The sequence below is a fragment of the Chrysemys picta genome, chromosome 13 (assembly GCF_011386835.1).
Source record: "Chrysemys picta bellii isolate R12L10 chromosome 13, ASM1138683v2, whole genome shotgun sequence".
NCBI lineage: Eukaryota > Metazoa > Chordata > Testudines > Emydidae > Chrysemys > Chrysemys picta.
Genome location: NC_088803.1, coordinates 32,883,989 through 32,901,976, shown reverse-complemented (window position 1 = coordinate 32,901,976; position 17,988 = coordinate 32,883,989). Strand labels below are relative to the sequence as shown.

The window sequence follows — 17,988 nt, the reverse complement described above, 5'->3', positions numbered from 1 at the left end:
GTAAGGTATCATTACAAAGTTTATAACATACTGAGTGTGTTCAACCTATTTTTGTGAATATATTCTTGTATCTGAAGTTAGAAATATGAAGTATTACTCTGAAGTCCTATTGTAATTATGCAAAATGTGGGCTACTAATGATGGCTTGGAATCTTGATGGCTCCCATTGACTAGGACAGGAAGAATGAAGGCTTGGGGTCTCGCAGTACTGGTAGTAGATTCCATCTTAAACCTGTGGTGCTTTTCCATTTAGAAGATGGGGTGCAGACCCAGAGAAACAAAAAGATTCCCTGCTTGTGCCAAAGCTATAAAAGGGGGTGGAACAAAACAAAGGAAGCTGCCAGTCATGAGAAATCCCTGAGTTACCACCTGAGCTAGAAATAGGACTGTACCAGGGGAAAGGATTGGGCCAAGACTAGGAAGGAGTCTAGTCTGTGAAAGAAGCTTATTGGAATATCTCTGAGGGTGAGATTTACCTGTATTCAGTTTCTTAATGTATTAGGTTTAGACTTGTGTGTTTTGTTTTATTTTCCTTGGTAACTTACTTTGTTCTGTCTGTTATTACTTGAAACCAATTAAATCCTACTTTTTATACTTAATAAAATCTTTTGTTTATTAATTAACCCAGTGTAAGGCTAGGTCTACACTACCCGCCTGAATCGGCGGGTAGAAATCTACCTCTCAGGGATCGATTTATCGCGTCCTGTCGGGATGTGACAATCGATCCCCGAATCGATGCTCTTACTCCACCAGCGGAGGTGGGAGTAAGCACCGTCAACGGGAAGCCGCAGAGGTAGATTTTGCCGCCGTCCCTACAGCGGGGTAAGTCGGCTGCGATACGTCGAATTCAGCTACGCTATTCGTGTAGCTGAATTTGCGTATCTTAAATCAACCCCCCCCACCCCCCCGTAGTGAAGACCTGCCCTAAGTGATTAATACCCGGGGGAGCAAACAGCTGTGCAGCTCTATTAGTGTTATAGAGTGCGGACAATTTATGAGTTTACCCTGTATAAGCTTTATACAGAGTAAAATGGATTTATTTGGGGTTTGGATCCCATTGGGAGCTGGGTGTCTGGGTGCTGGAGACAGGAGTACTTGCTGAGCTGTTTTCAGTTAAGTCTGGAGCTTTGAGGGCGTGGTTCAGACCCTGGGTCTGTGTTGCAGCAGGCTAGTGGGTCTGGCTTAACAAGACAGGGTTCCAAAGTCCCAAGCTGGCAGGGAAAACGGGCTCAGAGGTGGTCCCAGCACATCATGTGACAGTCCCAAGGGGGTCTCTGTGACCGAACCCGTCACAGCAGATCCTGAATCCCAGAGCCCCGATGCTCCCTGTGGGGCAGAAGCCCTGAGCCCATGGGCAGAGTTGGGGACGTGGAGGGCATTCCCCCACCCCCAAAAAACAAACAAAACCAAAAACTGCAGTGCAAGAGCATGGCAGTCCCAGGGGCAACTCCACACCTCTCCCTGCTCAGGTTGGAGGCGGGAAGCCGGAACCGGGCAGTGCGGGGCAGCAGCTACTCTGGCTGGTGCCCCAGGTTGAAGGTGCTCCTCAGCTCCCAGCCCCCTTTGCTCCCACAGAGGCAGTCTAAGAACTGCTCAGGTGGGGATACCTGGGTCTATGGCTGGCAGACACCTCTGGGAACAGGGACTGCAGGGGAACCCTCTGAGCACATAGCTCCTAATACCCCTCTCCCAGCACCCTGAGCTACCCCCTGCCCTCACACAGCCCCATGTCCTATATGATACCTTATAGAGAAGAAAGTTACTAGACTAACTGTTTACAGGCACATTGAAATATGGCCTACACCCGCAATGCTTCCCTTGTGGGGAAGTAGCTTATACCGACCAGTTCTTTTGCCCTTATAACTTACACCAGTTACCTGAACAAAATGAACTAGACTGCCAAGAGGACTGTTTTGCTGGTACAACAGTAAGGCCTTTTGCTGGTATAAAAACATTGTAAATAATCATATTCCTGACATTATTGCACTAGAAACTTTTGCTAGTACAGGCCAGGGCTGCCATTGCTAGGAGATTCCCTTGATTTAATAGAATCAGGTGCCTACTCATCAGGAAGAATTTCCTTCTGAGGGGCAACTACAGAGAGTGTGGGGTAATAAAGACACATTCTCCTTCCTAACAGGAGTAACTGTTTTTCAACAAAATATCCCACAAAGAAAAAATGTAAGGTAATACATACCTATTGGTTTTGCTGCCCCACATGATCGCTTTTTGTAGCATAGACCCTGAAAAGGCCTTAAAGCTTCTCAGACTTATGAGAGTTCTCCCAAAAGATGGGGGTTATACTCTGTAGTGTAGAGTGGGCGTTCATCAGGGTTGTTTACTAGGTTATTAAAGAAGCTTGGTTTTATAGAAAACAAAATGTGCAAAAGAATGATGGAGGCTGGAAGATTGGCTAGTTAGGTACCACTCAGTGAGTTTCATTAGATTGGAGTTAAACAGAGGGGATATAATCAAACACAAAAACACCCATAAGCTCTTATCTAGAGTCCTTATGACTATCATGCAAGAGTGATAAACCCATAATATATCTAAATTGATCATTGAAGTCAGATTAGGAACAAAGTTAGCCTTGTTTATTGCAGATATGTGAAGCTATTTCCCCCACATTATTGTGAAAATAAAACAACTTTAAAAAGCCAAAGTTATAATAAAACCCAATATTAAAATAATTCATGTTAGTGAGTGGAAATCAGAATAAGATCTCAGAACCCAGTTTGAACAGAATCATTCTGACTTGATAACTTTTCTAACTATAAATAAGTTAAAACCATAATGCTGACAGCACTACAAAGCACTAGCTAGTTACAGTCTAACAAGGAATTGAGGGGGTAAACATCCACAGATGTAATAACAGTAAAATTCATTCTATGTTAAAAAAGCAAGTGGAGGCACTTATGGCATTACAAATATCTAAAAATATTTCAGTGCATTGTTTAACAAGTTGTATAGAATGAGACTGTAGTGCTGGCAAGTTACCAGCCCCTATACACAGGGTACCAGGATGGACTACAAGAATCAGCAGCTATTAAAAGTGCAGTGAGCCTGGAGCTCTTGTGCTTATAGCCAACTCAGTCATTTATTTGAACACTGAAATGTCTCTGAGGCTGAGTAGGCTGGTGCTGATCTCACGCCTCTGTTTTACATTGCAGCTTACAACGTGGCAGCTTGTACAGTTTTCAGGCACGCGTCCCCTTCGGGAGAGGATAGCAACCATATGGTTAAGTTTGGACCTGATAACAGAGTAGTGGACCTGCCTCTCTTTATGCAGTTTTTGGAAGTACTCTGCCCTGTGGTTGCCAGAGTACTCAATGGACCTCAGAGAGGACAGCGAGCTGGTAGAGCTTGCCAGAGAGCACTGGGAAGATGATGAAGAAAGTGACCGTAGACTAGAAGAAGTTGATGTGGACTTTCCAGATGAAGGAGATCCTTCTTTCGATTGTTGTCTCAGCAGTAGATGCTCTTCCACACTCTCCTTCTTGTCTGTCTGGGTCATAGCAGTCTTCCGTGGCACAACTGTTTGAGTGCCAGCCATTCTAGCAGCAACAGAGGTTTGGGTTCCAGATGCTACCATTACAACACTGGTTTGCGTGACAGCATTAGAGAGTGTCACTGTGGGCTTCTCTTCCCATGGTTCAGTTTGAGTAGACATGCTGTTCACCTCCTTTGGTTCCACTATGGCCTCCTGACTTCCAAACCACTCCTCTGTGCCGATGTAGGAAGGACCTAGGTTATAGGATTTGCTTCCTTCAGTGTTGTTAGCCAAATCTGTTTTTTTCAGTGGTTTCTTGGGGGTGCTTGACAGTCTGGCCAACTCGGCTCTCAAGAGGTTTCCCACAGTGTAGTCTTTGGGTGATTTTATTCCATTGACCAGGTGATCAAATATTCCACTGCTCCGGCAGCTGGATGGCAGCTTAGGGCTGATCGGTTTTGACTGTGCATAAAGGATCCTGAACTCCAGATCAAAGTGTTCAGCCACTTGGCCTGACAGCAGCAACAAGTTACTGCTATTTAATTTCCCATCAGTCCACGTGAAGCTATTGAAAACAAATGGAGATTCACAGTTAATCTCACTTTAACTGGTACATTAGAATGAATAGTACAACTATACACACACCGAGTGACAAGTACAGATTAGGCGGGTTATGTGTTTAGGTGAGGTATAACTTTCCATTAGGGCTATCCATATCCAGTCCTTATGCAATCGATGACACTTTATGCCATAGTCATACAGAAGCCTGTTGAGATAATGCAGTGGCTCTCAACCTTTCTAGACTACTGTACCCCTTTCAGGAGTCCGATTTGTCTTTTGTATCCCCAAGTTACACCTCACTTAAACTACTTGCTTACAAAATCAGACATAAAATACAAAAGTATCACTGCACACTATCACTGAAAGATTGCTGACTTTCTCATTTATACCATATAATTATAAAATAAATCAACTGGAATATAAATATTGTACTTACATTTCAGCGTATAGTATATAGAGCAGTATAAACAAGTCATTGTCTGTATGAAATTTTAGTTTGTACTGACTTTGCTAGTGCTTTTTATGTAAGCTATTATAAAACTAGGCAAATATCTTGATGAGCTGATGTACCCCCTGGAAGACTTCTGTGTACCTCTAGGGGTATCCATACCCCTGGTTGAAAACCATTGAGCTAACGTATGGTCATGTGGTTGTGCACTGGTTTTTAGGAATCCACCATGCAACTAGGTTTCATCTCTGATGCAGCAACAAAAACTAAGTGAGAAATATGCTTGCCCTTGCACAACTGGCTGTAGGTGTTTGAATAATACAAATGGTAGAAAGTTCCCACAAATGGTGGAAGTTACAGGAAATAGCGTACTAGGGAGCTCAGCCTGCCAGAAACAGAAGCAATGAGACAAAATGTTTTCCTCCCCATGATCCTCCTCTATGGATCTGAGCGCTCAATTGAAATGCAGCCACTCTCAATTTCCCATTACTCAAGGCTGATTCAGATTCAAAAAGTTAATAGCATTAGATAGATGAACCACCAATATTGCTTTTGAGCCAATCCTATATCTTTCAAGTTAGTTTTCACTTCTTGCAGAAATCTCCTCCCCACAAAGACCTAAAGAAATGCAAAGGACCCCAGAACTTGCCTGTAGGAGCCTGTCGTCACTCTAATGCCATCAATTAACATGAACTTCTCATGGACTTTCCCAACAATTTTAGCTCCTGACCTTGTGTAGTAAGTGTTCCCAGTTATAGTTCGAACTCTCATCAGCTGTTTAAAAGAAAAAATACATTAAACTGATTTTCATAAGAGTCAACAATTCTCTTCAACATATAAACATATAAACCATGCAGTGGAGAGAGGAAAGAAACTGACTTGCTTAATACCACTTAGTATTAATACTTGCTGGACAGTAAGTGACACTATTATTAACCATTAATAACAGCAAATTTGTGCTAACCACTATAGAGATAAATGTGGTTGAGTTCCTTGTCTCTACACAGCTTACAGAGATGTCAGACTCAATCTGCAGAGATGCCCCAATTCCATTTTAATTATGGGTCATTAGTCAAGGCATAGGTTAGGACTAAAAGAAACTCTCACTATTGTCAACTGGAGGTTTGCACAAAGATCGAAGGTAGAAATGGCCTTGTCTGTAATAATTGAACTTTTAATCATTAGTGATTTAGTACCAGATTTTCACATTCAGCAGCACTTATTGGGAAAATAGCCTCATCTTTGGGGGTACCATTATTTCTTCCCTACCTTTGTCCCCACCACCCTTTTGGTCCCTCTGCATTTCCTGCCCTGCAGAAACTTCCAAATCCTACTCCATCCCTTATTCTGTCCCCTGAATGTCATCATTGGGCTTTAGTACCAACCTCTCAGTGAGAGTAAATCAGGGGCAGGGGAGTTCACACTTCAAGATTTCTGAAAACTTAAGGCAACACTGCATAGCTTTACGCTTGGAAGATTCCTCAACCATGAGAGCTAGAATTTTTTTTTTTAATTATTCATAATTAAAACGGATTCTGAAGAACTGGAATACATCACATGACCTACATGACTACATCAGGTGGGTCTGACATTTGACACTTCATTTAAAAAGAAATGCATATTATGGGGGGAGGGGAGAACAGATTATAAAAGCCACATGTGATTTAGAATGCATGCTCTTCGGGACAAGGACAGTCTCTTCCTATACGTACGTATGGCACTCAGAACAATGGGGCTACTCCCTACAACTGTGGCCTCTGAATAGTATTGCAATACAATACGTATAAGTTGGGATAAGGGCCAATATGCTGCTTCTACGTGGCTCTTGCTGGTTTTGGGAGCCTATCATGTTGGGTTAATGCAGAGCCCAGATTCAAATCCTGCAGTGTAAATCCCCAACCTTTGGGATACACAGAGGCTTCCAAACAAACATAAAAGAGTATCTAAAATGTTCAACTATAGGCAGCATGTGAAATACTGGCGTGTCTTTCAAAGGCAATGCTATAATTTACCATAGAAAACGCCTCTAATACTTACACCTTCCTGCTCAGGGCAGACTCCCAGACTCCTGCACATTTCCATGAAGTGGGGTAGAAAATCTTGGTCCAGAAGGATGTAGACCGGAATCTTCCGCTTTCTATAGGCTTCCTGAAGATCACTGAAGATATCAATATCTGTGAAGGAATCCATAACCAGAGCGATCACCTGCAGAAACAGAAGACGCCATGAGGCCCAGAGCCTGACTCTCTCATTACACAAGTAAGCATGACTTGCCTGTCTAGATCAGTAGCTCCCCCAGTCAGTTCTCATTCAGAAACATGTCTGGCTGTATAATGAGACTTTCATGCTGCTTTTGGTTGTTATTGTTTGGCAAAATGATCATCTTATGTTCCCACAATTTAGTCAAACTCACTATGCCCTGGAGTATACAGGATGATCCCAGATGGATTATTCCCACACCTGTTAATGCTCTCACATGTTATGGTTTGCTTTTCTGCACAACCTTGCATAAGGACATCTTATTTCAGCACCTGGGGAGCTGGCGTGGCACAGTCAGCAATCTTGCAGAGTTGGCTCCACTCCCTTGCTCCCAGATACTCTGGGCTGAACACCTCCTGCTGCAAGGATTTGTCTTAGCCCTACAGTCGCTGATCAGTTCACTGCGGCTCGAGAGAGTTTTAGACCTAAAAGCTCCTATCTATACTGGACTATCTAACATGTCTTCCATCCCTGTAGTATCTGAGCATCTCTCAAGCTTTAATGAATTTATCCTCACAACACCCCTGTCCGATAGGGATACATCATCATCATCATCCCCATGCACACAGACATTAAGCTGTTTATCCACGGTCAGAAAGGGAGTCTGGGGCAGAGCTGGGAACTGAACCCTGATAGAGCCAGGTATTAATAGTTTGAGTCCCAGTCCAGTGCCTTCACCAAAAGATCAGCTTTCCACCAGCATTAGCACCATTGCACGCTTTCTGCTAATAATTCCTCTAGTGTAGACAAAGCCCAAGACAGGAAGATCCTTCTCTTCCAGGCTACTAAGAACTAGGACCACAGCCATATGTGTTCTAGCAACCCATCTAGCTGACTCCAAATGTCATCACAGAGCTAGATATCTAGCCCTTCATCATTCAGAAGAAGTGCATCTGGCTTGGGGATGATGGAGATGGGTAAAAAAAATTCAATTTGATGGCTTGTTTCGCCATATTCCAAAGTACTGGCTCATCAAAGGAGAGTGGCTATACAAGTAATGTAGGTGTATGGGAACTGCACTTATGAGGTGTAACCCAGCCCCAAGGTGTGTATAGGTACGCTGCATAACCTCTACTTGTGTGGTATTGCTCACACACAAAGTTACTTCCCACAAGTACAGAGATTTACTTTTTTGTTCACCATTGTACCCTGTTCCAAAGCACTGGTAATTAGAGTCTGCAGAAATACTCAGGTGTTTTTAAACAGATTTGCTTTTTGCATGTGTCCTAACAAGAGTTTACTGTAGAAAGTGTTTGCAGAAACCACAATTTAAGTGGACATTAGAAAATATCCACTGAAAGTAGATTTTGAGTTGAAAAAGTCCACATTTTCACAAGAATCCCAATTCTAAAAGTCATGCATATCAAATCAAGGAAGATAAGCAGTACTAGTGAAAATTAAACAGCTTGAATTTTAGCTTTCGAGCACTTGCAACAAGCTACCCTCCAAGCATTATTCGAATAATTTGAGGAAATAATAAGCTGTTGTGACAGCCAGAAGAGGGAGGCTAAAGGTATTTAGCAAGAGCATTCAGTTTTGGTCTACCGCTACCACCATTAAGTCAATGCTAGAAAACTCCTGTTTAATTCAAGGGGAACAGATAGATCAACACTGGCCGCTATTGAAAAGCCCATTCTAAATCGGTCAAACCAGTTATTGGCTGCATTTTATTCACCCAGCTGTAATCTCACCAATACTTGCCATTTGAAAGGCGTCATTAGTGAAGGTGCTTCTAAGGGTATGTCTACACTGCAATTAAAAACCCATGTCTGACCCATGCCAGCTGGCTCAGGCTTGCAGGGCTCAGACTAAGGTGTGGTGTAGACATTAAGGCTTAGGCTGTGTCCACCAGGGGCCGGAAATCCCACGGGCCAGATTCAAAGCCTTGACGGGCTGGATTCAGCCCGTAGGCCGTAGGTTGCCCATCCCTGGTGTAGACATAAAGCAGGGGTGGCCAACTTGAGCCTGAGAAGGAGCCAGAATTTACCAATGTACATTGCCAAAGAGCCACTGTAATATGTCAGTAGCACCCCCCCACCGCCCGCCTGCCAGTGCCTCCCACCCACCGGCAGCCCCGCCAATCAATGCCTCTCCCCCCCGATAAGCTGTTTTGTGGCATGCAGGAGGGGGGGGGGAGGGGCAGAAGAGAAGGGGAAGGAGCGAGGGCACAGCAGGCTCAGGGGAGGGGGCGGGAAGGGGTTGAGCGGGGGCAGGGCTTGTGGCAGAGCCAGGGGTTGAGCAGTGAGCACACACACACACACACCCCGGCACATTGGCGCCTATAGCACCAGCCCCAGAGGCGGTGCCTATACAAAGAGCTGCATATTAACTTCTGAAGAGCCACATGTGGCTCCAGAGCCACAGGTTGGTCACCCCTGTGGCACTGTCCTCACCTTTTGCTTTGTATGCCTGGCACTACAGTGGCAGAAACTAAAATACCAGTGGACTGAAACTACCTTTCTGGTTCACAGGGTACAAGTGACTTACTTTGGAAAGCTAGATGCTAGTGAATGCAGTATGATCACACGTTCTGGCTTCAGGGCGTTTCTACTAGTCCATCACTCACTAGCTGCCCCAAGGTTCAATCAAAATCAAATATTGACTCACCAGTCGTTAGGCAATAACAATCTGTTGCTGTTTGATAGTCATCTCTCTCACTGTTTAATTACTTTTTGTTTAATGCATTTACACCCTTCCCTCATTTAGGATTGTGCATGACCTCAAGCTGAAAGTTTATCCATCCACTCTCCCCCTCATACACAAGTGTCACCAGACCTTTTGCTAAACATTGAAACTGCCTAGCTACATAGCTTTACAACTAGAAAGATGACAGTGCTACTCCTTAGACTGACCATGAGAAGAGTATTATGACGTTTCTGGCCAGCGTTTCTTCCCCCAGGTGGTCACCTCTACTGCAAATGAGCTCCCCAATTCAGCAAACAGTAGAGTTCACCTGGAACTGAAGTGGCATTGGAACCATGATCTCATCCACCAGTGTTACAGAACCACTTGCCCACCACCTTAACTTTCTTTTTAGCCTAGAGGGGAACATGTGCATCCAGAAATATTTAAGCCTCATTATAAGGCTATGGAAGGGAGGGGAAAGAAAAAGTGAAGTCTATGAAGAGACAGACCACATTTACAGTTTAGGCAAAGTTCATTCTGAACCTGGGGTTTTACATGGAATCATGGCATGTTACAGCTGCACACCATACCAAGCTATTAAGATGCAGACATAGGTACATACTAGATCAGAGAAGTTGCTTGGAAATTGGGAGGGAGAGGGGGAAGTTTGTCTCTCTTTTTAAAAATATATACACACTCCATCTAAATTTATGGATGTACTAGAAAGGCCAGTATCGTCCAAATCTGTAAACCAAGTGCTGAACTCATCAGAGCTTCAAACATTTCTGAACCGCGGTTTTAAATAGAGAACTTCTCTAAGCTCTGCAAGGGGAGAGAAACCCAGTGAAAGCAATTTCTCCCTTTTACCACATTTGGTCTTCAAGAGAAAGCTTGGAATGGAGGTTCCTAACTGCTCTTGGCATACAGAGACCAAGGGACTTTTCACACAAACAAGGGTACAGTACCCACTTGTGTATTTGCATTCCGTCACCTATTCTTATTCATGAAATTTCACTCTTCACTGCTTCAGGAGGGATGTGTGCGCACATGCAGGATGGGTGTATAGTAGACTCTCTCCATACTTTGATCCCTGCAGGATGATCCAGGCCTCAGCTTTAGTGTGGGTTTTAGGCCACAGGAGTTGTTTTAGTCTCGGGTGAGCAGCGTGACTAGTTTCTGCCACTGAAGGGTACATTTACAGGCACAGGTGGATAGAAGTTATTCATTCTCTTGTCGTTTCCCTTTATTGCACCAGCTATGCACGTTACAACAATACAGATTAATAGCTACACCTCCCTTGCTATTTCCGGTACCTGAATCACTTGTTTACTTCTCTAAACTCGGATTTTAATCCCTCCTTGTATAGAATAGAGATAATGCTACATCAGCAACCTTTACTGAACTACACCAGTTGGAATTGATTAGCCCCTTGAAGGCACTGCAAGAGCTGGCCTGAATCAGCAACTTTCCTATCTGATAAAAACCCAAGATAAAGAAACACTCAATACCTCCCAACATTTGGAAGTTTCTATGCAGACCCAGGGCATTATGTGACAGAGGTAATCCCTGAAGAAGAGGCCAGTCTCATGTAGTAGTTTGAGTTGTATGCAAGTTACAGCAGGCAATTCTGGTTTCAAGTAGCTCTGGCACCTGTAGAAGTGCGTTTATCCCTTATTGGATAATCCTATCTGCTACCATGCCCCTACTGAATCTGAGATTTCCAGAATTCTGGTATCAGTGCTATAGTAACATGCTAAATTTAAGCACATTGCTTGAGTACTGTGATTTATTTCTAGCCAGCACTACCACCTCTGGACTTTACCTTCCTCAGTGAGCTATGTGTACACTTGAACTGGACTAGTCACAAGGCCAAGTTTCTTCTTGTAGGTCCACATCTACCTCTGAGCCACAGAACTCCAATCCTCCTTCTGCGCATTACTGTCAGGTACAGGAATATGGAAAGAGGGGCTGTTTTCCTACTGCACTGGACAGACCAGCATTCCAAGCCAAACACAAGTAGACCAATGTTTCCATTCACGTATTTTATATTTTCACAGCCACCCCTGGAAAAGGCACTTCCTTCCAGCTAGTCTTTAACCACCAAGAAAAACCTGAATCGGGAGCCTGCTCTTATTATTGAAGAAGTGTCAGACCATTGGTCCATCTAATCCAATATCCTGCCTTTGGCTGTAGTTAATACCCATAGCTTCAGAGGAAACCAACCCCAACCTCTATACAGAGCACATAGTACCAAGCCAGGTACGCAGTGTTGTACACTGGGCTGGGAAAGAAAGAAAATAACTTTCTTCCTAACTCTCAGTCAGTTTATGCCCTGAAGCATGAGATTTAGTGACTGCTTTTATTGTGTCTAATTACACATTATTGGTCCTAATTTTAATCAAGGCTATTTTTAACTTCAGCTATAGTAATTGACTGATCTCTTGGGGTTGCAAATTCCTTAGGTGGATTAGAACGACTTGAAATGGTGTGTCTTTTATTCATTTTAAATTCACGTGTCCTTTTTTCTCTCTCAAGTGACCCCTTTTCACTCACATTGTAGGGCAGCATAAAAAAAAAAAATCTTATCTCTTACTCCCTCTTTCATACCCTAACACTGATTGACATGGAATTCTGGCCCTCAAGACACTACATCTTTAAAAATTCAGCCCCGTAGCACTTGGCCTTTCCTGTTCTATTGTGTTTTGGGTGGCATCGTTGTGGGTTGTCATGCACATATAGATCAACAGCTGACCTGACAAGTTTCTTTTTTTTAAACTGCCTAGGTGTATTTTTAAAGTTATTGTTTGTTAGCAACCAAAAGCAGCATATTCAGAACATGATCCTCCCAGATTAAAAAGCCTGACCTCGCTCACTCCAGAGATGATTGTCCAAATGCTCATTGTATTCCCTCCCATAATACACATACCTTGAATTGGTTTCTGGTTGCCATTTGAAGTTAGCAAAGGGCAGGGTGGAGGGCATTGTTAGTTTGAGTGTAAGTTACAGGTAAGCAGGAAAAAAATCCTCCTCCAGGACCCTGTAAAATACTGTTAAATTATAAATAAATTAATGGAGATATCCTATCTCTTCAAACTGGAAGGAACCTTGAAAGGTCATTGAGTCCAGCCCCCTGCCTTCACTAGCAGGACCAAGTACTGATTTTGCCCCAGATCTCTAAGTGGCTCCCTCAAGGATTGAACTCACAACCCTGGGTTTAGCTGGCCAATGATCAAACCACTGAGCTATCCCTCAGTTCAATTATAGAAAGGACTTGGCGGGGGAAGGAGATGCTGCCTTTGTCTCTTCTGGTATTAGCCACTGTCAGAGACAGGATACTAGACATCTGACCAATTATGGCACCTTATGCCAAGTCAAACCTTGGAGTACAAGGGAGAAAATGAGCAAGACATTCTCTTTCGGTTGTTTGATGCCTGCTTGGTTCTTAGTAGCATTATAGGACATCTTAATGCTATGTCTATACAACAGTAACACAGCTACGGTGATGCAGCTATGCTGCTGTAGAGCCAGAGTATATGCCTCCTACATTGATGGATGGGTGTTTCTCATTGAAGTAGTTAATTGACCTCTCCAAGCAGTAGTCACTAGGGTGATGGAAGAATTCTATCAACCTATCTGCACCTATACCAAGAGTTAATTTGATGCAACTATAGCATGTGAGGTGTGAAAAATTTCACAGCCCTGAGTGACGTAGCTAGATCCATCTAATTTTAAGTGTAGACCAAGCCTAAGATACAAGTTATAGGAGCTATGGGGCCCAAAGATCTGGGCAATAATTCAGTGGCAATAAACAGCTATTCTGGAGGTTACGTTACTGTGAGAAAACAAGATCTGGCCCATTGCCTCTAGCAATTGTTTTTGCTAGAAGTGCATGTTTTGTGTGGTGTTTATCAACTAGATTAGGTCTAGGGCATGGTTTAAATGTCTAACTTTAACCAACAAAAACAATGCTTTCCCACTGGCTCAGCCTCTAGCGAAAAGCCCAGCTAGTCTGCCATCTTCAGCTGCTAGCCCTAGACTCTGCACAGGGCCTCAATCTTGCTAAGAAGCCACACTAGTAGACATCGGCGGCAAAGATGACGAGATGAAGGACATCCCCCTTACCTCAGATACTAGCTGCTGACAAAAAGATTGCGCTTGCTTTCTTCTCCCCACCTCAGAGCCTTCTGGCTGGTAGGGGTGGCAGGTGGGGGAGTGGGAGCACACACACACAAATGCAGCAGGACCAAACAAAAAGGACTTCTAGGCCATCTTTTTGCCAGCTTCCCAGTTTTGGCATCTTCAGTCCCACCTGCCAAGAAGCTAAATGCCTGCCTCTTCAGCTCCCCTCAAACAGCAGTGTGAAACTGACATTGGACAGTTTCATAGCTGCCCGGGGGTTCCCACTGGCAGTAGTGAAACTGGCTAGCATCAGGTGAAGTTTAACACCACTGCTGCTGTGCAAAACTATGAACATCAGCTGTTTACAGACTAGGGAGGGAAAGGGAGGGGGAAATCACAGCATTCTGGCCAGAGGGTTGTCTTTGCAGATAAAATCCTATTGCATCAGAGAGGGAAGCTACACGTGCAAGAACTTTGAAAAGCAACACAGCATTTATTAGGGAACTGCAGCTACACAAGACAAATTGGTTAGAAACTTGATACGGGAGCAATTAAGGATCCATTTGATTTGGCCAAGACAAACTTCAGCTCATAAGCAGTGGAACATTTGGGTGAAAAGAGCTGGAATGTCTTGGCAAGCAGCATAAAGGGAGGATGGAGTTTAATATTTATGTAACTGTGTAACATTGCTAGAAGGGAAAGAATTAATAGGTGTGGCCCAGATCCAAACAAACAGATCCCTAAAAAAATTTCTAAGCTGTTTAAAAACTGGACAAGTTTGTGCATGATGTTTTTGATAGGAGATGGTAAGGCAGACAGAGACCAATACATTCATAATATATTGTTTAATAGGTTTAGGATTTTTTAATTACTTTACCCCTTTCCGCAATAGAGAGACTATTGCAAAGCAAGAAATGGTTAAATCATTATGACCCTAACACTAAAAATATGTTCTTATTTGTCCTAGTCTTGTGACTTTAAAATTTGACTCATTTGTTTGAAGAGATTATAGCTCACATTGTCATTTCAGTGCAGACACACACGGCCTAATATTCTGGCTAGGATAGCATGTTAGATGCATAGTCTGTTTTACACAGTAGTACAGCTTGTATGCAGGATTATGAAACTGGAAGCTTTTACTATAGAAAGTGTGATATTTGACAAGTGACAAAGTGGAAGTGACAGACACTACATGCTAAGTAAGGCATATGCACAAGGGGCAATTCAGCCTTCACTCTACAATTTCTGACTTCTGAGTGCATTGTTTCCTCAACCTTTATATCATGTTAGTGCCAGTTTTAAACAGGTATAATTAACCATATTGCTGGTGCAGCATTGCAAGAATAAGTGCAGTGATGACAAGGGCTGGGCATACATTAGATACGTGGCCTCATGTGGTTTCCTTCTCCCCATAGCAGAAAAGGTGTTCCATTTTGCAGAGTGAAGGCAGTTACGGTGCTAAAGATGTTCTCCTGCTGTAATCCACATCAACAGGTCCATGTTCATGCAGCTTAGCAGACAGTCCAAGGTTTTAGCCCAGTCACTGGGACAGTATTGGTCCCAGCTACACTACATGTTATAACCAGCTTAGAGGACATCTGGGTGATGATCAAGTCCCTGACTCAGAGACCTCAATCCAGCCTTGCTCCTTACAAGCAGCACAGGCTGGAAGCATAGTATAAAAATTGCAGGGAATCCCTTGCCTGCATTCTGAGGCTTATGGGGGTTTGTTTTGCTTTCTTGTAGATCAGCGCTTCCTACAGCCATGGTTTGTTTCAGTGCTGTCTCTCCCCCACAATGCCCCCTTCTTACATACATACCCCAAGATAAACTAAGGAATGCTTTTCAAAGCATGATCTAGGAGAGTGTTAGTTAGAACTGGCAAGGGTGACGCAGCCCAAGAGTCTGACTAGCCCCAGGTGTGACATACAAGGGTACAGTCCAGACCAATGAGTAGCTGTGTTATCCCTGCCCTGTAAAGGGCACCTCAGGTTACAATGCCTTGCTGCTGTAGTCTCCAACCTGGACTGCTCTTCAAACAGCCTCCAGAATGTAAATCACTCTCATCTATGTCTGTATGCGCTGCAGCCAGCCAGCCACACCTTGACTCTTGCCAGCTTTAATTACTACTACAGGGTGATCCCAACACACTCCCATATTTCTCCCCAGGAATATATGTCCTGTACTGCTAAGCCCTCTCCTGGACAGCACAAATAGGTTAAGTCCGTTAATCCTTTAGGAGAATAATAGGTAAGGCTCAGATTTTGTCGGATTTTTTTTTTGTAAAAATTACAGACAGGTCACGGGCAATATACAAAAATCCACAGAAGCCTATGACCTGTGGGTTTTACTAAAAATATTCCTGACAAAGTGGGGAGGAAGGAGGGTCCAGCACCCACAGACACTGAGCAGCTGGGGGACCCTGCCACCCACAGGGAGCTCTGAGGTCTCCTTACTGCCTGGAGTTGTGGAGAAGGTTCCCCCACCATTCATGGCAGCTGGGAGCTGTGGGGTGTCCCCCGCCACCTGTGGGGACTGGGAGCTGCAGGGTCCCCCTGGTGCTCAGGGGCTCCGCCACCAGCAGCAGCTGAGAGCTGCTCAGCCTGCCAGCTCCAGGGAAGAAAATGTCACAAAGGTCTCTGGAAGTCACGGATTCAGTGACATAATCATAGCCTTAATAACAGGCACACAATTTACTACCCCAAAGGAAGTTACCCAGACACTTCAACTTGAACATACTGGATTAGATAAAACAAAACAAGTTTATTATTAACTACAAAGTACAAGTAATAAGGCATAAGACTCAGAAATGGTTACAAGATAAAACACTGCCTAACAAAACTATATTAGATTCAAAGCAAAGTTCTCACCACATGCTTTCAGCAGTCATGAGAATCAATCCACAGGTCAGGACTCCTCCCACAGTTTAACAGCTGCTTCCTTTGTCTCTTTAGGGGCAGTGAATGTGATGGGCATGGTCTGTGTGGGGAGTAGAGGGTTTTGGGGCCTCTGTCTCCCCTTTTTGTAGTTTCAGCCCCACTCTTGAAAAACATTTCCAGCAGAGACCCAAAGAGACAGTCTATGTGAAAAGATATTCCCTGCTTGGTTTTTTCCCCACATATGTAAGCGTCCTTTAGTTTTCCTCTCTGCTTGATGATTCTGTTTACTGCTTAAATACAAATTAAAGCAAGCACACATTCCCTCTTTTGTTTAGGACAGACCTGATTTCTGCCTGTGCAGGGCAGTGGGGTTTCAAACATGTGTTGTTAACCCCATACAGGGGAACGTTATAACTTCACATAGAATGTGTGGCGACATTGTACCAGGGATAATACTGACCACCAGCAAATTATGAGTTTTCAAATGATACCTCAGGCTAGGCATGCCTTGTACAAATATTATTGCAATAATGTGTACAGTATGAGTACAGGGATTTATTCAATCGCAGCCAGACGCTGGTTTTCCGTACCAACAGCTCACCCTCATTAACTGCCCAGATTAAACACTCACCCAGTCATTAGAGCCAAGGGCAGCGCTAGGGGAGCTGAGCTGAGCTAGAGATTGTTCACACTGAAGGACACAGCAGCAGGGCGGGTTAAACTCTCCCCTGCAGCCCAGCTTCCATGGGGTGCTGGAACCGTTTGTATAGGGAGGGTACTGACCGAGAGTCATTAAACCAAACTCTAAACCCCTGTATGTGATGGAAACCACTTCCAGCCGGGGGCCGATGCTACACGCCCAGTTCCCCAGGCACAAGCCTGGGCGCCCGGAGGAGGAGGAGGCTCGGCTCGGGCAGGAAGGGGGCGCAGAGGCCGGGCTAGGGACTCACCTCCCTGGCCGAGCGGATCTGCCTGCGCACCGCCTCCTTGCAGCTGTAGATGGTCTCCCCGAAGCTGGGCTGGAAAAGCGCCTCCACGCGGGTGAGGCCGCGGTACGAGCCGCTGGAGAAGGCCGGCCAGCCCAGCTCCAGCACGGGCGGCTCCACGTCCGACTGCTCGGGGAAGTAGGTGAGCGAGGAGCAGTCCAGCGAGGCGCTGAGCGAGGGCTCGGCCGCCCCGTCCTCGGCCCCGGCCGGCGTTGCGGCCGCCTGGAGGATGGCCTGGATCTCGGGCTCCGAGAGGAAGCCGGGCACCTTCTCCCGGCGCAGGAAAGCGCGGAAAGCGGCCCGGCCGCCCGCCACCAGCTCCTCCAGCGCCAGCCGCTGCGCCTCGCTGTAGAGCTCGGGCGAGCTCGGCTCCCCGGGGGACCAGCGGCCGGGCGCGTCCTCCAGGCACTGGGACTGGTTCGCCATGGGGAGCCGCGGCCGCCGCTGCTACCAACCCGGGGAGAGGGGAGCTGAACCGAAAGGGGGCCGAGCTGAGGCTGAGCGGGGGCCTTTTATAGGGAGTTTGAACCCAAACGAGCTGCCGCGCCGCCGCCGCCACGGATTGGGGAGGCCGCTACCTCTCCTTCCCCCGCTGTGGTTGGCTGGCTGCTTTTGAATGTG

The 17,988-nt window shown here is 45.1% G+C and overlaps 1 protein-coding gene across 1 annotated transcript; it reads right to left on the bottom strand.

Moving 5' to 3' along the window:
* Positions 1-2,572: 2,572 nt before the first annotated feature.
* Positions 2,573-17,952, bottom strand: LOC101936904 (protein FAM83D). The gene is made up of 4 exons (XM_065565850.1): positions 17,332-17,952; positions 6,537-6,704; positions 5,149-5,273; positions 2,573-4,055 (listed from the first exon to the last, which is right to left on the bottom strand). The coding sequence occupies exons 1-4, from the start codon at positions 17,791-17,793 to the stop codon at positions 3,098-3,100; spliced, it is 1,713 nt and encodes a 570-aa protein (XP_065421922.1). The 5' UTR covers positions 17,794-17,952; the 3' UTR covers positions 2,573-3,097.
* Between the last annotated feature and the right edge of the window lie 36 nt (positions 17,953-17,988).